The sequence below is a fragment of the Vulpes vulpes genome, chromosome 2 (genome assembly GCF_048418805.1).
Source record: "Vulpes vulpes isolate BD-2025 chromosome 2, VulVul3, whole genome shotgun sequence".
Classification (NCBI taxonomy): domain Eukaryota; kingdom Metazoa; phylum Chordata; class Mammalia; order Carnivora; family Canidae; genus Vulpes; species Vulpes vulpes.
Window position 1 is genome coordinate 55,581,974 of NC_132781.1, and position 23,615 is coordinate 55,605,588.

The window sequence follows — 23,615 nt, forward strand, 5'->3', positions numbered from 1 at the left end:
TAATTGCTCTGGAAGGAGGTTGTTTTGCTGAGTGCCAGTGAGTGTATGTAGGGCTTAGAATCTCTCCCACACCCAGCAAGAAGTGAGGCAGCTGAGTGGACTCTTCGGGGACCAGTGTAAACAGCCTTGATTTTTCTGGGGTCTGGCTCAGGCCCTATGTGGTCTGGGGTTTTCTGAGTTTGGAACTCAGTCCCCAGGTGACCTCAGTCTTGCTCGAACCCGGACTTGTGTTTTGGCTCCAGCTCTGGGCAGCCTTGGTCTTGCTAGGCCCCTGGGATTGGTCCTGAGTGTTCTCTGTATTGCTGGGGCTCCAACTTGGATCATAGAAATCCTTGGTCTTGCTGGAACTTCGGATCAATCCCCTGCTCCGGCCGTGGGTGGCAGCCTTACTGGGTCGCCAGCTCTGGCCATGGGAAGCCTTGATCTTTCTGAACCTCTGCCTTGAGCCCTGAGTAACATTGGTCTTGTTAGGCTTTTGTCTTGGGCCTTGGGTGGCTTCAGTCTGGCTGGGATTTCGGCTCTGGCCCTGTGTGGCTTCAGTTTTGCTGGGCCTTTGTCTGTGGCCCTGGATAGCTTCGGTCTTGCCAGGCCTCTGGCTCTGGCCCTGGGCCACTTCGATCTTGCTGGGCCTCCTGCTCTGGCCCTGGGCCACTTGGGTCTTGCTGGGCCTCCGGCTCTGGCCCTGGGCAGCTTCGGTCTTGCTGGGCCTCTGGCTCTGGCCCTGGGCAGCTTCGGTCTTGCTGGGCCTCCGGCTCTGGCCCTGGGCAGCTTCGGTCTTGCTGGGCCTCCGGCTCTGGCCCTGGGCAGCTTCGGTCTTGCTGGGCCTCCGGCTCTGGCCCTGGGCAGCTTCGATCTTGCTGGGCCTCCGGCTCTGGCCCTGGGCAGCTTCGGTCTTGCTGGGCGTCCGGCTCTGGCCCTGGGCAGCTTCGGTCTTGCTGGGCCTCCGGCTCTGGCCCTGGGCAGTTTCAATCTTGTGGGGCCTCCAGTTCTGGCCCTGGGTGGCCTTGGTTTTTCTGGAGCTGTGGCTCAAGCTTGAGTCTTCCCTGTTCTCCAACAGGTCTGAGGACTGAGTCTTCAGCAGTGAGGAATCAGAGGATGTCACAGCAGTGGCTGAGGTGATCTTGTACTCCTGGCAGATAGCAGACATCTCTGTGTCTGAGGTGGACATGGTCCTGACTGGGAAAGATGTGCCAAGAGCATCCGTTAAGCTGCCCTCCCTAGACAGCTCCAGGAAAAGGATGTGTAGGCCTTACCCTTGCCTCCCAGAGGCTTTGCATGGCCAAGGAGAAGGCCTGCCAGATGAGGCCAACCTAACCTTTCTTGGCAACCCGAGCCCGACAGGTGGGCCGGGGTTGTAGGGTAAGTGGGAGATACTGAAGGCTCACCCATGCCCCATTCAAAGTGAGGATTCTTATTCCTGCTTTATAATCGCAGAGCTATAAAGTAGCAGAGCCCAAATGGACAAGCAGGCCAAGGAGTCTCTGATCTTTACCTACTCTGCTGCTTTGGCTTACTCAGGCCTGGAAGGAGCATTGGGGACTTACAGCCCAAGCTGGAGCCTGAAGAGGTCTGGTCAAGGTAGCTGTCAGACAGGGACCTCACCCTGCTGGGTGTGGGCTCCGGCTTCTCCTAGGGCAGAAGACAGGTAGGGCAGTTATAGGATATAGGAGGCCCCAGGCCAGTGGCTCAGCTCTGGAAGGAAGATCAGCAGCTTAGAGCTGCTCCAGGGGCCCCAGTTAGGGCTGGGCTGCATGTGGAGAGGCCAAAGACTGGATAGAAAGGGCAGTGGTCAGACTAGACTGGCAGGGTACTGTGAGAAAGCCAGTATTGGAGAGGCTGCTTGGGCCTCGGTTTTGCCATCTGCAAAATGCAAATTAGTTTCAGTGTGGGAGAGGCCTCTGAAAAATGTAAAGTGCCCTACCATGGGGAATGGCTAATGAAGAACTGCAGAGCTCTTTACGCTTACCATGCCCATCAATTTCATCTTCCCACGTATCTGGGAGGGAACTACTACTTTTACCATTTCATGGCCCAGAAACCAAGGCTCCAGGAGCCTAAGCAGTCTGCCCACGACACTCAGCTAAGAAGCAGAGGAGCAGAGCTTGAATCCAAGCCTGTGGACTCCACAGCCAGCCTCTTAGCTGCTGGATGCCTCTGGCCCACTCACACCTGCTGGCAGTGGGGAGTGTGGGGAAGCAGGGAGGGGGTGGGAAGAGCTCTAGCACCCAGCAGATGCCAGTTCCACATCTTCCTGAGGGAGGGAGCTCACAATGACTTCAGGAGGTACACAGATCAAAGTTTTGTATGTTTGTGTTCCATTGTGAGCTAGAGAACTGTAGCACTAGCCTTTTCCGGTTATGGCAAGGGAGGCTGGTCTTCCATTGACTTCATTTTCAGTTTCCTTTGAACACAAATGTACTTGCTGTCCATCAGCGGTTGAGTGGACAGATCGTGGGACTTTCACAGGATGGACTTCTCCACAAAGGTGAGAACGAGCCGTCAACTTAGATGCACCTCACAAACATGCTTAATGAAGGGAGTCTGAGACAAGCAGGTACACCCTATATGTCCACTGATGTGAGGGACAGGGGACAGGCAGGTTCATTTGTGGTGTTAGGAATCAGGACCACCTTGGAGGTGCACTGGGCTAAGGAAAAGACCTAGCGGGGGGCATGATGGGGCTTCTGGGGAGCTGGGAGTTTGTTCTTTCTATAGGTAATGGTGTCATGGGTGTATTCAGTTTGTGAAAATTCATCAGTTCACTCATTGATGACGTGTACTTTTCTGTATTTACATGACATTCCATAAAAAGAATTAAGAAAATCCTGGCACAAATGGCCGGTGCACACAGAATTTATGAAGCTGAGTGTGGCAAGGTGTGGGGAGGCCTCGCTGTGAGGGGCCCACATCCTTGTGCCCTACCTCAGGGGTACCCTTTATTGGTACCATCCCCATCTCACGGCAAAAGGACCCCAGCCCCAGTCACATGGCTGAGTGGTGGCAGAACCAGGCCTGGATGCCAGCCTCTGGCCAGTCTGCATCCCTCAGCCCTGGCTTGGGGTATACTCTACCCCAAATCCCAGTGGGTGGCCCACTCACCTCTTCCTCCTCCTGGGCGGCCTCAGCTTCTTGGTTTGGACCTTCTGGCTTTCCTTTCTGGGTCTGGGTAGTGGCCTGGAGCTCCTCAGAGGTCCCAAAGGCAGGCTTCCACCAGAACTGCAGTGCCCGAGCCTTCTGGCGCGCTCGTTCCCGCTCCCTGAGCTGCCTGCCAAGCCATGGCCCCAGAGTGCTGAGTAAGCCCCCCTGACTCAGTGCACCATCCCCAGCATCTGGAGAATGGCTTGAGGAGGAAGCAGGGGCAGGAGGAACCTTGATGCCCAACCATTTCCCACTCCTGGCCTGCAACCCCTGCTTGAGGAACTTGCCCCACGATGCCTTGAGGGATGCCAGCCTGCAGGCTGCTTTCCAACACCCGATCCAACTGCAGCCTGGCCAGGTGGGCCACCTGGCTGCTGAGCACTTCTTCCACCGACATGCCCGGGAAGAGGTTGGTCATCAGTGGGAGCAGCTGCCAGAGAAGAGCCAGGTGTGGGCCAGCACACGGAGCAGACGGGTGTGGGGCTCCCCTGACCTCGCAGAGCCCTTCTCAGGGCTCACAGGGGAAGGGTTTACAAATTATTGACTTTAGAGCGCCAGACCAGCTTGCCCCAGAACTGGGAGGAGCCTGTGTGGAGGTCTACCCGGAGAGGGTGCTCGGACATGGCCAACCCCCAGTGCTGGAGCCAGCAGGGCAGGTCTGACCTCTAAGCCTGTGCCAGGAAGAGGTGGGTGGGCCAAGGGTACTGACTTCTCTGAGCCCTCTGCTCTTCACGTACAAAATGGCGGGGGGGTGGGGGCCATGGGGAGGTGTGATAATGTTACTGGTCTCTGGTGTTGGAAGAGCAGTAAACAGAACACACGTTGAAGTGGCTAGAACAGTATCTGGCACCATGTAAGTGCCTGGCATCTGCAGCTGTTAGTTTTGCTAGGAAACCAGACTTCTTTTAGGAACAGGGAGAATCTTGAGGTGACCAAGGGTATTGACTCTGGAGCCTGTCCTCCTGGCCCAGCAGGAACCTACCTTGGGTTGCTTGGGGTTGAGAAGCAGGACGGTGGCAACATCCAGGCGGGCCCCCAAAATGTTCTGCAGGAGCTGCCGGCTCCTGGCACGGTGCAGGTAGTACTGGGCTCTCTTGGGGTTGTGCTGGATAGCCATTGAGAAGTGGCTCTCTGCCTTATGGAACTGCCTGCAGGACACAGTGCCCCATGGGCTGTTGTGAGCTGGGCCCCAAGGAGGGAAATGGGAATCCTGGGCCCCACCGGGGAACGTAGGGGAGATTAGGATGGTCTCTGCTCCCCTTACCTCCACCATCCCCTCTGCTCTTTTTCTATCAGCTATACTCTTAACAGCCCCAACACTTAAATGCTAGTATAAGACCCCAGTATAAGTGAATTAAAAAAAAATTTTTTTTAAGGTTTATTTATTTATTCATGAGAGAGAGTGAGAGAGGCAGAGACATAGGCAGAGGGAGAAGCAGGCTCCCTGTAGGGAGCCCGATGCAGGACTGATTCAGGATCCCAGAGCCACCCAGGCGTCCCTAAGTGAATGTTTTCAACATCATGGAGTAAGGAGGACCTTTCTGAGAATGTCACAAACCCAGCAGCTAAAAATGAGAATTCATTTGACTATGATTGAATCCCAAGTTACTGAGTAGCAAAACTGCCACAAAGAAAACAATAAATAGGGACGCCTGAGTGGCTCAGCCGTTGAGTGTCTGCCTTTAGCTCAGGGTGTGATCCTGAAATTCTGGGATACAGTCCCACATCAGGCTTCCTATGAGGAGTCTGCTTCTCCCTCTCCCTCTGCCTGTGTCTCTGCCTTCTGTGTCTCATGAATAAGTTCTTAAAAATAAATAAATAAAAAGAAAAGTAATAAATAGGAGAAATAAAATTTCCTACAGAAGGCAGACAATAAGCTAATTTTCCTAGCCTACAAAGAACTCTTCTAACAAGAAGACCGTTAAAACTTGTATTAAAACAACAATACAAGTTTTAACGGGCAATTTATTTTTTAAAAAATCTTAGTTATTTAAGTAGGCTCTAAGCCCAATGTGGGGCTCGAATTTGCAACCTCGAGATCAAGAGCCATGTTCTCTACTGATCGTGCCAGTGGCATGCCCCTTCATGAGCAATTTAACAGCAAAATGGGCAAAAGGTTTGAGCCAGCCATTATGACCCCCCACGCACGAAAAAGATTCTGGATTGCACTACCAATTTAAACATGGGACATGAATCAATTGTGAGAGAGCATTTTTTGTCTACTAGATTAGCAGAGTTGAAATTAGTCTTAACACCCTGCAGTATGGAGCTTTCAGGAAACCAAGATTCTCCTTTCCTAGGGGAAGTTTACAGTGGCTCACTGTTTGTGGAGAACAGTCAGATATTATGTTTTAAAGTGTTAAATGGGGATCCCTGGGTGGCGCAGCGGTTTGGCGCCTGCCTTTGGCCCAGGGCGCGATCCTGGGGACCCGGGATCGAATCCCACGTCGGGCTCCCCGTGCATGGAGCCTGCTTCTCCCTCTGCCTGTGTCTCTGCCTGTGTCTCTGGCTCTGTCTCTCCTTCTATCTCTCAAGAATAAAAAAAAAAAAAATCTTAAAAAAAAAAATAAAGTGTTAAATGTTCAGGGCGGGGGCACTTGGGTATCTCAGTGGTTGAGTGCCTTCAGCTCAGGGCATGATCCTGGGGTCCAGGAATCGAGTCCTGCACTGGGCTCCCCGCAGGAAGCCTGCTTCTCCCTCTGCCTATGTCTGCCTCCCTCTGTGTGTCTCTCACACATAAATAAAATATAAAAAAATCTTTAAAAAAATAAATGTTTGGAGTGACTGGGTGGTTCAGTTAGTTAGGTGTCTGCCTTCCAGTCAGGTCATGACCCCAGGGTCCTGCGATTAAGCCCTACATCGGGCTTCCTGCTTGGCAGAGAGCCTGCCTCAGCCTCTCCCTCTCCCTCTGCTATTCCCCCTGATTGTTCACTCTCTCTCTCTCTGTCAAATAAATAAAATTTTAAAATGTTTAAAAAAATGTTAAATGTTCACACCCTTTAACAATACTTTAGCTTCTAGCAATCTAATATGGCATTATTAGTGTAATGCGTGAAAATGTATGTCCTATGTGCTCATTACATTATTTATAATCAAAAACAGAAAACAGCCCAAATACTCATCAGTGGAGGGTTGTCTAAAGAAATGCATTGTGGTACTTGATAGAATGGAATACTAGGCAAATAATAAAAGAGAATGAGGTCATCATATATATAATGACATTGGAAATAAAAAAGCAAGTCAAAAAACAGCATGATGTCACTTTTGTAAAATGATAATAAGTGTTAATATATGTATAGGAAACCATCTGGAGGGATCCTTACCAAACCGATGGAGGGGTTGGTGATGGGAGACAGATATTAGAAGAAACGTTCCGTGTTCTAAGTTATACATTACGGAACACTTAAGTTTATTATAAAAAGCACAATTGTCATAACAATATTCAGGAAAAAAGTGAAGAATTTTTCACAAATACTTGAAAACCAAAACCATTATTTAGGAGGCAGACCTGGGAGAGCAGAAGATGTTGACCCAGGGATCCCAGCAGCCCCATGCCAGGCCCAGCCCTGCCCTCAGCCCTGCCCCGGGGACCACCCTGAGCTCGTGCACCTGCTCCTCTGCTCGCAGAAACCCATCTTCTCCTGCAGTAGGCCCATGCGCAGGTTGGCCCCCTCGTCCTGCGGGCTCAGCGCCAGCGCCTGCTGGTAGTCTGCCTCCGCAAAGGTCAGGTTGCCCAGCTGGAAGAAGCAATCTGGGGGATGGGGACAGACGTGGAGGCTGAGTGGGCCCCCAACCCCAGTGCCCAGGAGCCCCAGCCTGGCTTGCTCCAGCTCCCAGAGGGATCTTGAGACTGGTGGCTGTGAACTTCTGAAATCCTGTGGGTGGTGGAGGGCGTCTACCAAGGTTTTCCGTGCCCTAGGGCCCATTTCCCCAGCCGCCGGATTCTGAGCATTTTGAAGAGACTGTAGCCAGTCAGTCTAAGACAACACTTTGCAGTGTGTGTCCCCAGGGCCCTGAGGTTCTTCCCCTCCTCCTGCCTCCCCCCTCCCCTCCCTCTGGGGCCTCAAGTGCCCAGCCCAGGCCTTAGTGGGTCAGGGGCGGCCCCCACTCACCACCACGATTGATGTAGAGGCCCTTCTCCTGCTGCTCGTCCTTGAGGGCTTTGTTGAGCAGCAGCACACCCTCCTGGTAGGCACCCTGGAGGTAGCAGTGCACTGCAAAGTCATTGTAGGCCAGCAGCAGCTGCCGCTGAGCCTGCTGCACCTCTCCCTCCTGGCCTGCACTCATCATGTCCAATGCCTTTAGGAAGTCCTCCACAGCGCTATCAAACTCCTGGAGCCGGCGGTAGATAGTGCCCCTGTGGGAAGGGACATGAAGGCCAAGGCTACCCCATCCACCTGGGCAGCCAGCTGAGATGTTGGCTCCTCTGGGCCTTCCGAATTTGGCAGGTGACAAGAGGGTCCCCTCTTCATGCACTGGTTCGGCCGTGGGGCTGGCTCTGGATTACTACTCGGATAGCCCATTGGTCACTGGTAGTTTTGCTTTACACAAAAATACCTTACATCTTTCTTTTTAGGAAGTCGGTGTGCACCAACCTCTGTGCTAAGGCCTTTCAGTACTGGGGACAGATGTTTTACCCCACTGTTTATGAGAAAACCTAGACTCAGGCAAGTTATTATTTTTTTAAATATTTTCCTTTTTTTAAAAAAAGATTTTATTTATTTATTCATAGACACAGAGTGAGAGGCAGAGACACAGGCAGAGGGAGAAACAGGATCCATTCAGGGAGCCCGATGTGGGACTCGATCCCAGGTCTTCCAGGATCACACCCCGGGCTGCAGGCATTGCCAAACCGCTGAGCCACTGGGGCTGCCCAGCAGGCAAGTTAAATGGCCTCAAATCCGGGCAGCCCCGGTGGCGCAGCGATTTAGCGCCGCCTGCAGCCCAGGGCGTGATCCCGGAGACCCTGGATTGAGACCCTGGATTGAGACCCTGGAATGAGACCCTGGATCGAGACCCTGGATCCAGTCCCACATCAGGCTCCCTGCATGGAGCCTGTTTCTCCCTCTGCCTGTGTCTCTGCCTCTCTCTTTCTCTGTCTCTATGAATAAATAAATAAAATCTTTTAAAAAAAATGGCCCCAAATCCCGTAATAGAAGGGCAATGGGTAAATTCAAGCCCGAGCCTCCCACAGTGAATGCTCAGCAGGCCCAGGGATCCAGGATTCCCAGGTGAACTAAGTGGCTGCCTGGCCCTCCTCTAAGGGCAATAGCAGCTAAGACCTCTCCCTGGCTTTGACCTTAATGGGGGAGTAGAGGAGGATTATTAGAGGCTACTTGGGGAAAGTGAGGCCTGGGGCGGCTCATGGCCTCTCCTGAGACCATAGAGCAGGACCCAAGATGGGTACTTCCCCACACAGTACCGGAAGAGGAAAAGGCGAGGGTCCAGAGGGTTGTTCTCGATGGCACAGTTGATGCGCTGCAGAGCATGCTGTAGCTTGCCCTGCACAGCTAGGATCCCAGCATCCTGACGTGCCTGCTGGGCTTGGTCCACCATCATCTGGAGCAACACCTTGGCCTGCGAATGCTTGGGGTCCAACAGCAAGGCACTGTGCAGGTCTCGATAGCAGAGGCTGGGCTGCAGGGGCAGAGGCTAAGCAGAGGCTAAGCTGAGCTCTGCCCTGTGCCATGGTGGGAGCACCCCTCCAGGCCTTTAAGAGCCTCTCTCTGGGCAGGCCTGCACCATGTCACCCATCGTCAATGTCCCTGCATTGCGGTGCCACCTTTTTTGCCTCGTGAAAGAAGCAGGGGGCATTGTGGGAAAATCCCATCCCAGACCCCATCCCTGTTGGTCCCTCTCCAGATGTGACCACAGGTGAGCCAGGCCAGCCTGGGCTGTTTCTGCTATAGAATGGTGTTGCAGATGCCTCCTCCTTGGAGGACTTCTTTGAAGCTCCAAGGTTGGGGGAGGGTGTGTCCTCCTGACCATGACTGTCATATCCTCCCTAACCTCCCATGCACATGCCCTCCCCCACTCCCCTAACCTTTAAGCCCAAGACAACTCTGACAACAGATGCAGGCCTGGGTACAGCAGAAAACATCCCCAGGCAAATACCTCCCACTGGGTGAGCAAGTCTGTCAGTCAGTCAACAAACAGTTTTAGCAAGCATCCTGTGTCCTGTAGGTTAATGGGCTGGACAGTGGGCAGGGAGAATAGTGTGGACAGCAAGTGTGAGTGGAAGTTACACAGGTGTGAGGGGGAAGATGGTAGAGGCTAAAACAGGGCTTTGGAGTAGGTGGGCTTGGGTTCAAGGGCAACACTGCACCAGAACTGACTGTGTGACCTTCGGCAAGTCACTCAGGCCCTCTGGACCCATTTCTTCATCTGTGAAAAGAGGACAATGGGTTGTATCTCCTCAAATGATTACCTCCTAGTCTTAAAGACAAGCATGACTCAAGGGCTTAGAATGTACTTATGCATCACAGGGGCTGAGGTGGCAAGAGGGGCCAAACTCCCACAGCCAATGATTACCAATAATTACTAGTCTCCTGCCCTAGAAGGAAACTCTCTCACTGACTCACTTGTGAGGCCCAAAGCCCAGCCCCCAGCATAGGGAGGCTCAATTTCCAGCTTCTCCCAGGATGCGCCATTTGGGACCAAGGTGAACATGCCCACCCCTTGGTCCTCCTGAGTTTCGCAGCTCCTAGGCGCCAGGCCAAGTTCTAGCACCATTGTTCTGGATTCTTCCCTTTTCCTCATGCCCTCCCCCATCGGTCTCTGCTCCTGACTTCCAAAAGAACTGTGGGACTTGCCCCTTTCTGGCCATCCCATGGCCATCCTCCCCTCCACCCTCCTCTCTGGCTGGATGGCAGCCAGGCTCCTGGCCTCCAGACTTACCCCTCCAGGCCAGACTCCCACTGGTAGCCAGACGATCTTTCTAAAGCCTACTGTCCCAAGAAGTACCCTTTTGAGGCTCCTGCTGCCCCCAGGAAGGGGTCAGGGGCCTCCTCGGATCACAGAACCCTGCCTGATACCCTCTCATACCTGCAGTCCCTCCTCTCTTGTGGCCCCAAGTCTCCCTTGTCCCCAAGCTGTTCCTTGTACTGTCTGGCTCCAAGCCCTGACAGTGAGGCAAATAAGGAGACAGGAAAGGAGGAGGGAGGACGCCTTATCTAACAGATCCTTGGGCGCCCCCACACCGTGTTGCTTCCCACACTTGTGAAATCATTCTCTGTGTAATCATCTGCTCAAGGACGTCTCCCCTAGGCTCTGAGTTCCACAAGGGCATGGCTGGCACAGGGTTCTCACCTTGTGGCTTCTGGGGGCCGACACGGGCCTGGCACAGAGCTACAACTGAGCGGTAGCAAAACCATGCAAGTGGTCAGCACAGGTCCCCACCCCACGGCCTAGTGGCTTCCACTAATCTCAGGGTTGGCTGTGGGCACCCATACAGGGGGCGGGTCACCCATTCTACCTTCTGTAAGAAGTTGTAGAGCCTGGCCCGGAGGATGAAGACATCAGCATTGGTCATGCCAAGCATCACCTCCTTGGTGACAAGGGAGAGGCAGTCCTGATACCGTTCGAGAGCCAGGAGACAGGCCATGCTGAGGACAGAGGGCAGAGGCACTCTGTCTGTCGAGCGAGAGGGGCAGGAAGGGGCTGCAGAGAGAACCCGGGCATGCAGCCGCCTCTCACCATCGGTAGCGGAAGCTGGCTTTCTCGGGCTGGAGCATGGAGGCCTGCGAGAAGACTTTCAGAGCGTCCGGGAAGGCACATTGCTCGAATAGGCACTGGCCCTGGGGGACACAGGGGGGTGGTTCCTTCTGATTGTGACTCTGGCCCAGCAGCACCCACCAGCTGCAGGGTGGGTGCAGGAGGGGAGAGAGAAACAAAAGATGGAGACAGCTCTATAAGTCTGGGAGAGACTAGGGGACAGAGACATAGAGATGGAGAGAGACAGAGACATGGGGAGACAGTGACAGTGTAGAGATGGAGATACAGAGCAAGGGAGAGACAGCAGAGACAGGATTATACAGCTGGCAAAAGACAGCAATACAGAAACAGAAACAGAGTAACAGAAAATCTTGGACTTTGTTGCTATCTTGTGGTTCAATATTTTTCTTTTGAATTGTAAAGGGAGGTGCTATTACCTTTCCAGCACTTAGAGCCTCCTGATGCTAGTGCCATGATAGCAGCCACCTGCTTCATGTGGCTATGCAAATTTAAGTTTCTTTTTTTAAGATTTTATTTATTTACTCATGAGAGAGGCAGAGACACAGGCAGAGGGAGAAGCAGGCTCCATGCAGGGAGCCTAATGTGGGACTCGAGCCTGAGACTCCAGGATCACGCCCTGGGCCAAAGGCAGGTGCTAAGCCGCTGAGCCATCCAGGGATCCCCACAAATTTAAGTTAATTAATGAAATAAAATTTTAAAATCAGTTCCTTAGTCACACTTAATATATTTCAAGGGCTCAGCAGTTACCACATTGCTAATGGCTACCAGATTGGACAGTGCAGAGTAGACCACTATCATCACTGCAGAAAGTTCTACTGGGTAATGCTGCAAAACTTTACCAGCCCTGGCGGTAAGCCAACTCTGGAGGTGGGAGAGGTCATGAAAGGGGTGGCAGGTATCCATTTGCAATACAGGGACAGAAGGTCCCCAGAGAGACAAGAGCTGGTCCCAGGAGCAAGGAAATCCCCCACAGCTGGAGGGAGAGCCAAGAGGCTTGGGTGTGGGGTGGATGTGGTGGGTGGGTCCGTGGCAGCCCCAGGCACCTGCAGGTAAAGGACCAGGGTAAGGCGCTCCAAGTACTTGGTGTTCTCAGGCTGGAAGGAGTAAGCCCTTCGTAGATTCTGGGCGGCCGAGGAGAAGTCACAGAGCTGGATGTAGGCCTCAGCTCGTAAAGCATAGAAGTCTACCTGAGGGAGAGCAGACACAGACTGTTGTCCTCTCCCTACAGTCTGCTGAGGCCTGATGCTCAATTACCAGAAGGGACTTGATGGCCCTGAGAGGAGGAGCCTGGCAGGCATGACAGTGAGGGCAAAGTGTTAGCAACCGTCCATGCCCCCCCCCCCCCTCACCAGCTGGGAGTCCAGGTGGAGGGCACGGGAAAAGAACAGCACGGCCATCTCCCAGTCCTCTTGCTCCAAGCACTGCTGGCCTTGGTGGTAGCTGTGGGGGCAGGCGGGGCACAGGCAGAGGGGCTGACCCTGAGTTTGACCAACCCAGGGCATACAGCTGTGGCTGCAGCTGTGGCCATGGGAGTGGGTTGGGAGGAGGAGGGGCTTTGGTGGAGAGACAGGGTAGGGCAGGTAGACAGAGACCCAGGGAGAGGAGCCTGACACTCGGAGCTCATCCAGGGCCGCAGCCTTTCATCTGCTGAGGTAGAAGTGCCCTATTATACAGATGAGTTCACTGAAGCCCTGAGAGGGAGAGTAATTGACCCAAGGCATGTCACTGGCTGTGCAGGATGGGAACCTGGGAGCCTGGACAAGGCAGTCACTCACTACTCCCTGACTTTGAGGGGCACTGTTAATCCCGTGACCTTTGGTTTCACATCATCAAAGTTCTGGAACACCTGGCTGCTCCCAAAGATGCGCTCTATGTTCCCCTTTGGAACTGGAAACACCCATGGCTTTGGGATGTGCTGTGATGGAGACGGGTCAAGCTCCAGAGCATCCTAGAACGAAGGGACAGCAAGCTGGGGCAGGCCTCAGAGATGACCCCTGTGCCTCTTACACACTCTCCCATCCTGTTTTACAGGATGATCCAAGGCTAGAAATGAGGCTGGTAGGAGGCACAATTTGGGTTCTGGTGGCACTTCCAGTCCCATTCTCTTTAGGGATGTTCCAACTTCTGTCTCCAGTCCTATGATCAAGGTCAGGGGCCTGGGTTCTTAAACTCACACTGCACTCTGCTCTCCTCCTGGTCCCCCTCAGCTTCACCTCCATTTCCCAACACCCAAAACTAATGCCTCCAGCTCAGGCGCTGCCCCAAGCCGAGGCCCAGGAAGTCCTGCAGTCCTCTGCATATCCTGTGGGACTCTCATGCCCAGCAGGCCAAATAAAACACCTCACCTGACTTCTGCCCCAGGCTTTCCCACCTTTGGTGAGTCCACCTTTTCAGCCAGCCACCAATCCCTATCAGTCCTCATGTCCTGTCTATCCCACTTCCTAAAGATCTCTTAAGATCTCTTAGATCTGGGGGCGCCTGGGTGGCTCAGTGGTTGAGCGTCTCCCTTTGGCTCAGGGGTGATCCCGGAGTCCTGGGATCGAGTCCCACGTCGGGCTCCCTGCATGGAGCCTGCTTCTCCCTCTGCCTGTCTCTGCCTCTCTCTCTCTCTCTCTTATGAATAAATAAATCTTTAAAAACAATAAAAGAAAAAAAAGAATATCTGTAAAAGTTGTAATGATGTGGGAAACATTTCATGACGACACTATTAAGTATAAAATTGATATAAAAAAACCTGAATATACATAAAAAAAAAAAAAAGATCTCTTAGATCCCTCCTCTTCTCTCATCGGCGTGTCTGGGCCAACGCCACCTCTCCGACCTCCCCAACCGCTCACACGTCTCAAGCCCTCAGTTCTCTCTGCACTGCGGCCAGGTACTTTTCCTGAACTGCACAACTTATCCTGCCTCTCCTGGACTTAGAACCAGGAGAAGCCTGCCTGCGAACCCAGCCTCGGTCTCTTCTCCCAGGACCCTCTGCCGCACCTCTCCGGAGTTCGTCATGAATTCCCTTTCCGGGAGGATCTCCCGCGGCCCACTCCCGGCGTTGCTAGGCACCATCTCCAGGACGCTCACAGGCTCCGCCCCTCAGGCCACGCCTCCGGGGCCCGAGGGTTGTTAGAGCCGGAAGGAGGTTAGCAAACTTTATCAGCCGGGGAGGCTGTGGCTACGTCAGGGAGAGGGCTTGCCAGCCTTCCGCAGCGAGGCAGGGCCACAGCAGGGGCCAGAACAAGGCTCCCTCCTCCCATTCCGGAGGTCACACAAAGGCTCCGCGAGTTCACCACAAACCCCACAGGGACGTCGTGAGGCGAGACCGCGGGAGCGGCGGCGCCGCACACGGGCCCGCCCCGCCCCTTCCGCTCCCTAGCAGCGTGGCGGCCCGTCGCTCGCCCGGGATTGGGCGCTGGGGCTAGGAGGCCACCGCGATTGGTCGAGGGCTGACAACGTCAGGGGGCGGGGCCACGCCGTGAATGGGGTAGCATGCCGCCGCCCGGCCCCCTGCGAGCGACCCTGTGGAGGAGTAGCGCCATGAACTGGAGCCTTTTGGAACCGCGGCCCCCCGGGAAGCGGTGGCTGGTGAGTTGAGTGGGGGGCGACGGCGTAGGGGCTCCGGGGCCCTAGCAAGTTCCTGTTCTGCCAGTGTCTCCAAACAACATGCCCTACATTCCTTGTGTCAGTTTCCTTACCTAGAAAATGGGCCCAGTATTCTGACTGGCTCCAAACTTGAAGGAACTCTCCTCTGACCGTCCAGCTCGCGGGCCCCTCGGCCTTCTGGAGTCCCTGGGGTTTCTGGGCTCCTACTCCGCCCCCCTGCCCCGCTCTACCCTGCCCTCCATTTCCCTCTCGCTGGTTTGGGTCCCAGGGAGCCCTATGAGGTAGAGGGTGGCGAGAAATGTCGTGCCTCAGTTTCCCTGGTGCCGCCGCAGGTGGCCGGCCTGGGAAATCCTGGACTGCCCAGCACGCGGCACAGCGTGGGCTTGGCGGTTCTGGGGCAGCTGGCACGGCGGCTGGGGGTGGCAGACGGCTGGGCACGGGACCGGCGCTGCGCCGCCGACCTCGCCCTGGCCTCGCTCGATGATGCCCAGCTGGTCCTGCTTCGGCCTCGGCGGCTCATGAACGCCAACGGGCGCAGCGTGGCCCGGGCGGGTGAGTTGAGGGCACCCGAGGAGGCCGGCCGGGAAGGCGCAGGGGCTGGAGAAAGGGCTTGGGGCGGGGGCAGGGCTGTTCACCTCTAGGTGCCTGTTGCGCTCCAATTGCTGCATATGGCCCTCCGTACTTATAGGAGTCTCGGTTTATATGTGAAATGGGTTTAATTGTGGCTCCTCCTCATGAGAGCTGTAAATAAGGACACACCTCCACACCCCCCCCCCCCACACACACACAGACACACACGCGCGGGGTTGGCCCCTCCCCTCCCCCCCCACCTCCCCACCCCCGGGCTGATGGGCGGTAACCAGGGCCACTGTTGGCTGTGTCCAGCGGAGCTGTTTGGGCTGACTGCTGAGGAGGTCTACCTGGTGCATGATGAGCTGGACAAGCCCCTGGGGAAACTGGCCCTGAAGCTGGGAGGAAGCTCCAGGTGAGGTCCTGAGCAGGCCAGGGTGGGCTAGGGAGGAGCCTCCCAGTTGAGGTGGGATAGGGGTGCCCATCCCAGTCTTGGCAGGGAATATGGGTGCTCTAACTCCAGCCTGCACTAGGAGGGGTGAAGAGTGCCCATCCAGGGAAGCACTAACTGTCCCTTCCATATCCTTTTGAAGGGGCCACAACGGAGTCCGTTCCTGCATTAGCTGTCTCAATTCCAGTGTGAGTCTGCCCCTCTGTCCTGCATGGGGTCTGGTGGGCCCGCATCAGGCTCCCCTGACACTCCTTAACAAAGCTCCCTGGGCCCCTCTGACTCCCCCACAGGCAATGCCGAGGCTGCGGGTGGGCATCGGGCGCCCGACAGAGCCTGATACAGTGAAGGCCTACGTGCTAGGCTGTTTCTCCGCCGCTGAGCAGGAACTGCTGCCTCCATTGCTGGAGCGAGCTACTGACCTGCTCCTGGACCACATCCGTGAGCGAAGCCAGGGCTTGTCGTCAGGCTTTAACATCCATGAACACATGCCTGCCTGACCACCACGCCCACACACCCAGCCCCGTTTACAGAGGTGCCATGCCAACCTGTGGTATCCACTTTTTATAGAACTCTTCTCTGGGCTGCCTCAGGCTGCCTATAGATTGAAGAGGGGACTGTGGCTGCAATGGTCCACTTCTGGGGTGGGGATTAGTCTTCTCTCTGTGTCTTACTTGGAAAGTGGAGAAACTTCAGGAAGAGTAAACTTTTTGAACATTTTTGGAGAACCAGAGGTGTGAATCTGTAAGATTAAAGACGCGCGGCTTGGAAGCTGAGGCCTCCTTGGAGGGTTCCCACCCTTCCACTGCCAGTGGATGAGGGGCCAACAGGGTCCAGCAAGCCCCCTTCCCAGGCCATGTGTGGGCATGTGTTAGCCCACTGAGGCCTTGCCTTTTCTTTGGCCCATTTTACAGATGGGGAAATGCAGGCTCAGAGGGCCAGGCACACCCCCCAGGCCATACAGCTGCACCATGGGCTGGCTGCTGTCTTGCCATCCCTGGGGCCCTTGGCACTCACCTCAGGCCTGCTGTGCACCTGGAAGGTTCCCACACGTGTGGTGTGTGAGAGCAGCCTGAGGTCCTCAGGGTTGGGTGGGATGTGGGCCCGTCGAGGCACCAGGCCCAGGTCTCCCAGCTGGTAGGGTGTGATACTGGACAGCTGCTGGGGCAGAGACCCCACCTTGGGTGGCTGGGTGCTGGGCTGGCTGTGGAGAGGGGGCTGGCATCACCACTTCCTTTCATAGTTGAGGAGGTTGAAGTTCAGAGAGGCTTTGGGAACTGGGTTTCTGGTGGCCCAGAGTCAGCCAAAAAGAGCCCTTGGACAAGCCCCACATCTGCCTCCTCTGAGGTCATACAGGGTCACTCACTCACCTCTCCTTGGGTGGGCCATGACTCAACTGGCTCTCTTGACGGGAACACACAGCCAGCTGGGGGTTTAGGACCATGGCTGAGCTGAGCATGGCCAGCAGCTGCTGTAGCATCTCCTTGCGTTGTAGTTGGAACATTACATCAAAGTTGCCGTCCTCCTCATCCGGTTGCCTCTGCTGGTGGGGGTGGGCCCATGGGGATCAGGCCCACAGTGGCCCCAACACCCACCTCTGGGACATTCCAACCCCAGTGCCTGTTTTCTCCAAGCATACACTCCTGACTGTGTTGGGACACTCATTCTCCAAATGGGAAGACTGAAGCACAGGTCTTCCAGGACCTCAGAGAGGGACTCTGGCAACTTTGAGACCTTCAATGGCTCTTTGAAGTGCAGGTTCAGGAAAGGACAGACTTGGCAGGAGTGTCTCAGGGGAAAAGTGGGACCTCTGGCTGTGGCCTGGCCACCTCCCAATGCCGGTTATCTCCAAGCAGTGTCTGACATTGGCCTGCTCCCCCGCCCCCGACTTGTACCAACTTCCTGTCACCTGTAGAATGTCCTGTAGGAAGAAGGTGGCCTGGGCCAGGGCTGTCTCCAGACTTGCTTGAACCTTCTGCTGTTTGGTCAGCTCCTGCTGTAGCTGTTGTGCCTCAGCCTGCTGCTTCTCCAGTTGCAGGTTCAGCTGGTCTCTCTGACTCCTGGACTCAGGACCAGGACGAGTCAGTCCCCTCCCCTGCTAGGTGGTTTCCCTCTGGCCCACCCAGCTCCAGTCCTTAGCCTATTTGAGAAAGCCTCAAGGCCCCTCGAGAAAGGGAAGTCACTGGCCTGTGCCATGGGACCCAAAAGGAATAGGCTCAAGCTCCCCCACCCCCCGCCCCCACTTATTCCTACTGCTTACCCCTCTGGGGCCACACCTCAGTGCCTGATTGTCCTGCTGCAGCTGCCCAAGGCTCTGCTCCAGTTGGCTCAGCTGGAGGCGCAGCTGCTCAGCCTCCGCTGTGCCCTGCTCCTGCTCACGGCACTTCTCCGTCAGCATGAGAATGATCTGCGGGTGCGGGCAGGTGCAGCCATGCTCTGGGCCCGCTGCAGGCCCTCTGTCAGCCTCCCCCCTCCCAGCTCTGGACTCAGCCAGAGCTCACCCCATCGAACAGAGAAGCCTGCCAAGGTCCTAGGGGACCAGTACCGTCTCTGGTAAGAGCCCCCAGATGGCCCAGGGTAGGTTCCACTTCAGTGAGTTATGGGGGCTTTAAACCAGATAAAAACCAGAGATGTACCCAGGAGCCCCCACGAAGGACCCCGTCACCTCACTTGCTGCCCCCCTCATGACCTGGTTCCAGCCTAGGGTCCCACCCTACCAGGCTGTGTTTGCCCTGAAGCAGTTCCCCCTAGGGTTCCCTCCTGCTTTATGTGCCAAATGCTTTGTGGTGCAGGCCTGGCGGGCACACCTTATGATGGCCTCTGCTATGCCTGGCCATGACCTTCTGGGTGTTCTCCAACAGATCCAGCTGTTTGCACAGCTTGTCCTGGATGCCCTTGAGCTGCTCATTCTCCTGCAGGAGCTGCATGCCATGCTTGGATATCTTGGACAGCTGCAGGGTGATTGTGTTGTTCTCTACGATGGCTCGCTTTGTCGTGTCCCACATCTGGCTAGTGGCCACCTTGCGGAACTCAGTGGCCACCAGGTTCACATGCTGGATGATCTCCTTCCTCAGTCTAGTCAGTATGGGTGGGAAGGAGGGAGCATCAGAGTGGGCACAGGCACCAACCTTCCACGTGAGGTTTCCCAGAGTGCTTAGGGCCACCACTGTGCTCTTTCCCAGAAGGAGCCTTTTCACTGTAGACCCTCCGTATCTCTGGCATTTTGAACTATATCAATGTAGTCCTACCTATTAAGTAAATATAATTTAAGTCACAAAAAGTGGCAAAAGGAAGTCCAAGGATTCTCTAATGGCGGTGTGAGGACTAGGGCTGGGAGCTTATCTATTTCCTCCTTCCCTTCATAAATTACTAGCCAGGATTTTGACAAGCAGCAGGCTAGGTAGTCCCTGAGTGCAGTACCCCCAGTTAGAAGCTGAAGCTGTTGGGAGGCCTGAGGACTGAGCTGGGCTTGGTCCCAGCACCCAGCCTGCCCACCTGTCCTTGTCCAGCACTGACTTCTTCTCTAGGTTGTACACGTAATCCTTGTATTCACTCTCCTGCTTCCGTAGCTGGTCCTCCAGTGACTCGAACTTCTCTGTGAGCTCCTCTTTCTGCAGCCGGAACTCTTCCAGAGCTGCCAGCTTCCCCCCTGCCCCACCACAGGGCACAGGCCTGGTGAGGGGCCACCTCGGGAGGGCAGGGCCCAGCTCGGCAGCAACAGCCTTGAGCGATGCCCCTCCCTCCCCACCTCCTCCACGTCCTTTTGCCCTCCCTATGCTTCCCAATCCAATGGGGCCAGACCCCTCCCTACAACATTCCATGCCCAGTCCCGCCCATGTGCACGGTTTTCATCTGGAATGCCCCCCTATCTCCTGCCATTGATCTTATGAAGCCTCATTCGGGTTCCACCTCGGAAAAGCCTCCATTGGCTTCTATTTTCTGGGAAGTGACAGTGACAACAGCCACTGAACTTGCACACCTTCTCTGGGCCAGGCACTAATGCTGTCCTTAATCCTCAAAACGCTTGCCAGCCAGGTGACCTTGGGCAAGACACTTCAACTTCTTGAGGTGCTTCCTCACCTACAAACTGGGTGATAATATTTCCTGCCTTGGGCGATGGCTGGGACCCTTAGAGAAGATAATGTGTGGAAAGAAGCAGCATATAGCTGCTGTTACTCAAGGTAGACATATACCCATTTCCCAAATGAGAAAACTGAAGGTCAAGGAGAAGTGCTTGCCCCAGGCCACAAAGTCACTGGTAGAGCTGGGATTAGAACCCCAAGAGCAAGAATATTGGGTTCCCTCCCCCATGGTGTGTGCCCCCCAGACTCGCCTGCCAGTCTCCCCCCTCACCAAGGATGATGTTCTCTGTGGTGAGCTGGTCCTTGGTCTCCTGGAATTCATGGCGCACCTGAGCTAGCTGTGCCTCAAAGGCATCCTTCTCCATCTCTTTGGCCAGCTGCAGGCTTTGGAGCTGCTCATTGAGGTCAGTGATCTCGTCCACCCGCTGATTGAGTGTGCGCTTGAGGAAGGCCACAATCTCCTTCTTGTTGTTGGCCAGTTGCTCAAACTCCTGGCGGAACAGCTTCTCCTGTACAGCCAGCTCATCCCACTTCCGCTGGTACCTGAGGTGGGGGCGGGGTAGAGATCCAGGGGAGTGGGCAAGCCAGACCTCCACGCAACTGGGCCTGTTCCATTGGAGCCTTCCATAGAGGGACATTCGAGGTTTCTTATGTGGGAATCCAGTCTCATCTCCACTGTGCCCCGACCTGTACTCATGACCATAGCCAACGCCGGTGCTTAGTGTGTCACATTTATTACATCACCAGATTGTAAGCTCCTCAGGCTGCTGTCTTCCTTACCCTTGTTTGCTGAGTGAACCCTGCTGAGCCTCATTCTTGGACCTGAGCCACATTTGTGACCCTCTTTTTGGTGCCCTCCTGTAAGTGGGCCCTTATTCCAATGGACAGTCAAGATCTGATGTCATATTTGTCTTCACTTGGCAGACCTCTGACCTCCTCCACCTTTCTGTTCTTGGGGTCTGACAGAGGGGCTCAGTTAAAAAAAAAAAAAAGCACCTAATAACTGTCTCCCAAATGAATTTTCCCCAAATACATTCCATCTGGTGTCTCAGCTTGAGGGATACTTGTAAATTTTGAAGAGTATCATATAATTGATTTACTGGTTTCCAATGGAATAATTTGAGGAGTTATTTGGAAAGATGTTTTACCTCAGTATTTACTCAAGCAACATCTTTTGAAAGTCTACTGCATACAGGGCATTGGGTGGTACAGAGCTGAATGACCTGCTTTGTGGAGTGAGGAAGCAGCTTGGTGTAGGGAGGTCAGAAGGGCCAGGGCTCCTATCTTGGTACCTTCTGGGAGTGACTTCCCTTCCTGAGTCTCTCAGTCCCTCCATCTGTACAATGGGGATGTCAGGACCTCTCGGACTGTTTCAAGGATGCAGTGAGCACCAGCCCAGGACCCACCTGATGCATATGAAGGACTCAGCGTTAGCTGTATCTGCAACATCATCTGGGGGAGAAAGTACTGCCTAATGATCACTAAAGGCGTTTGTCTTTTAAAGGTCACCCTAAGACTAGGCAGGTGCATCATTAACTGGGAGGAAACTAGTTTTAAAATAAGAAGACTGGGCAAGTGAGTATGTCTCAGAAGTTAGATACCCCTCCACACTACCACCTGTACCACACAGTCCTGGGGAGACAACCCTCCTCATTTACATTTGGGGAAATGGGCCCAGCATGCAAAAAATCTGGGCTCCACAGGTGGGTAGGTCAATAAGGCACCAAGCAGGGAGTCAGCACAGATGGGAGTGGGAGGGGTGGTGGAAGAAAGGACACAGGGTGTACCTGCCTGCCAGGGGGCTGCCATTTTCAATTCATCCCACTGATTGTCCTTTTATAAAGCACATACATAATCCCATGGGGCAAGAGTGAGGCAGGGGGAGTGGTACTTGCCTGGGGTAGGGTTGCCAGGTAGCATTAGGACCCCAGGACCCTGGGAGCCAAGATCGGGTGGGTTCAAATTGTGAAGCCTCTCTACGTTACTTGCAGGAAACAGGCTGGGGTAGGGGTGGGGTGGGGCCTAGACATCCCACAGGAGGGAGGTCGGGAGGCCGAGGACCCCTGAATGAGCCTCCCCCTTGGTCAGCTGTGAGCAGGGCTTCTGACCCAGCAGCACCGACCTCCCTGAGCGCCCACCCACCGGGCCAGCCTGTCCTCCAGGTCTCGGATCTGGATGTGATAGAATTCTCGGATCTCCTCGCCCAAAGTCGTTTCCATGGGCTTGTTGGCCATGCTGGCATCCTTCTTGCCACCTTTCTTCTTTTTGACCTCAGGATCCTTGGCCCCCTTGGTTGCCTTCTTTTTGGGAGCCATGGCTGGTGGCAACCACTGCTCCAGGGCCCCTTTAAGAAGCCAGGTGGTTGCTAAGGAAGTTGGTCCCATACATAGCAACAAACTGAGGGAGTGAGGCAGAGCTTAAAGGGACCCTGCCCTCTTCCTGGCAAGGCTGGGCACTAGCAACTGGCCTCCCCCTCCAAGGCCGAGCACCACAGAGGCCCTAGGCCAAGGTGTCCCAGGCCATAGCATCTCAAAATCAGGATGCTAGGCTCTTGGGGCACTTTTTTGGGCTTTGGGAAGACCTCTCCTTTCCCCTAGGTGAAAATGTTACAATGGATGAGCCCCAGAAACCACCACCCTGCCCCTTTGTGCCAGAGAGGGAGGACTTTCCTAGAGTTCCCCAGAACCAGAAGAAGCCAGTCCCCAGGCCAATGAGCCTCTTCCCTGAGCCCTCTGAGACCAGCTTGTTAATCCTTGGGTGATATAGCTATATAGCAAATTATTTTCTTAGTTCACCCAAAACACACTGGAGAGGCAGTATGCTAAGAGATGGTCTATATCCAAGGCTGCTCTGCCGGAGTTCCAGGACATCCCTATCCAGAGACTGGCTCTGTTTTTCACGAGGCTTGGTGGAAGGTTCTCCATGTAACCCAGGCTGACCCAGGCAAAGGCCAGCTGCAGGCTCTGGCCTGGGACAGCGGGGACAGGCGGTGGGGGTCCAGCTGCGACTGTGAGCCCCACCCATGCACTGGCCCCACCCCCGGCTCCGTCCTGGCTCTCATCTCCAGCCAGGGATGCCTGTAGGCCTGCTGTCCAGCCAGTGCTTATAAGAGCCCAGGCAATCCCTGGGACAGTGGCCAGGTGCTTTTTATCCCTGTTGTCCTAGGGCTCAGCTCTTCACAAGAGGTGGCTGCAGCTCTACCCTGAATGTCCGACGGCTGGACGGGGGAAGCTCAGTATTACTTCAGCATTTGGGGTTGGTTTGAGTGGCCAGATCTTGTGAACAGTGGGATCCTTGCAATGGATGCAGGGGAACAGGGAGGGGTGAGAAATGCAAGGAGGTGGGTGTTTACTCATTGCCACGAGCAGTGGTTGGTTAGGAGTGGGCTCTAGTTTAGCCAGTCACATATCCAGTGTGACCTTGGGCCAGCAGCCTGACCTCTCTGAGCTGTAAAATGGGGAGGCCATGCCCATGGACCAAGTGTGACCTTGTATGTAAAGCGCACAGTGCGGGGCTATGGTCCAGGGGTGCAGGAAGGTGCATAGGAAAGGGCACCTGGTGTTGCCATTAGCAGAGCAGATAGGTGAGGCTCCAGCCTGTCCTGGGTTAGGCAGCCTCTGGGATTTCCAACATCCTGGTACTCTCAGCCTCTCAGCCTCCGGGTCTGTGTTGCCAGGGGATCCATTCCCTGCAGCCTGAGGCAGCTCTGGGAGGGCAGAAGCACGACTGGCAGAGGGGACAGGCACTCACTATTGCACACAGGCATCTGTCTTTGCGCAGATTCACAACAGCGCAGGGAGTTCTGTCTGCCCAGAACTGCAGACAGGGTGTCACTAAGGCTCCAGAGAGAGAGGGAGAGAGGCCTGGCTTAGTGCCCAAGACTCAGGGCCAGCACAGGGCTGCCCCTCCTGCCCAGGGCAAGGACCCCCACTCCAGCTGGACATCACTCCCTCCCCAAACTGAGCAGCAGCTCCCACTGGAGCCTAGCTCAGACAAAGGATCACCACAGTGTCCCCTGGCTGCCCTTTTCCCTCCTCCTGTGTTTCCAC

General features: G+C 55.0%; 3 protein-coding genes across 4 annotated transcripts; 1 reads left to right on the top strand and 2 right to left on the bottom strand.

Moving 5' to 3' along the window:
- Positions 1 to 129: 129 nt before the first annotated feature.
- Positions 130 to 14,043, bottom strand: TTC16 (tetratricopeptide repeat domain 16). Its single transcript, XM_072744855.1, has 13 exons — positions 13,858 to 14,043; positions 12,648 to 12,820; positions 12,222 to 12,312; positions 11,916 to 12,059; positions 10,834 to 10,934; positions 10,613 to 10,742; positions 8,561 to 8,790; positions 7,251 to 7,495; positions 6,748 to 6,889; positions 4,121 to 4,286; positions 3,188 to 3,568; positions 1,545 to 1,629; positions 130 to 1,176 (listed from the first exon to the last, which is right to left on the bottom strand). Exons 1-13 carry the CDS (start codon positions 13,930 to 13,932, stop codon positions 155 to 157), a joined length of 2,985 nt encoding a protein of 994 aa, XP_072600956.1. The 5' UTR covers positions 13,933 to 14,043; the 3' UTR covers positions 130 to 154.
- Positions 14,035 to 16,204, top strand: PTRH1 (peptidyl-tRNA hydrolase 1 homolog). The gene is made up of 5 exons (XM_026009355.2): positions 14,035 to 14,448; positions 14,799 to 15,018; positions 15,352 to 15,451; positions 15,630 to 15,675; positions 15,778 to 16,204. The coding sequence occupies exons 1-5, from the start codon at positions 14,353 to 14,355 to the stop codon at positions 15,982 to 15,984; spliced, it is 669 nt and encodes a 222-aa protein (XP_025865140.1). The 5' UTR covers positions 14,035 to 14,352; the 3' UTR covers positions 15,985 to 16,204.
- CFAP157 (cilia and flagella associated protein 157) lies at positions 16,034 to 22,034 on the bottom strand. 2 transcript variants are annotated; one of them, XM_026009356.2, is made up of 9 exons: positions 21,709 to 22,034; positions 19,838 to 20,109; positions 18,980 to 19,133; positions 18,292 to 18,559; positions 17,761 to 17,891; positions 17,394 to 17,544; positions 16,855 to 17,024; positions 16,502 to 16,688; positions 16,034 to 16,226 (listed from the first exon to the last, which is right to left on the bottom strand). In XM_026009356.2, the coding sequence occupies exons 1-9, from the start codon at positions 21,948 to 21,950 to the stop codon at positions 16,155 to 16,157; spliced, it is 1,647 nt and encodes a 548-aa protein (XP_025865141.2). In that variant the 5' UTR covers positions 21,951 to 22,034; the 3' UTR covers positions 16,034 to 16,154. The 2 variants fall into 2 exon arrangements, with proteins under 2 accessions (XP_025865141.2, XP_072598056.1); XM_072741955.1 differs by having other exon boundaries at positions 16,855 to 17,027.
- Between the last annotated feature and the right edge of the window lie 1,581 nt (positions 22,035 to 23,615).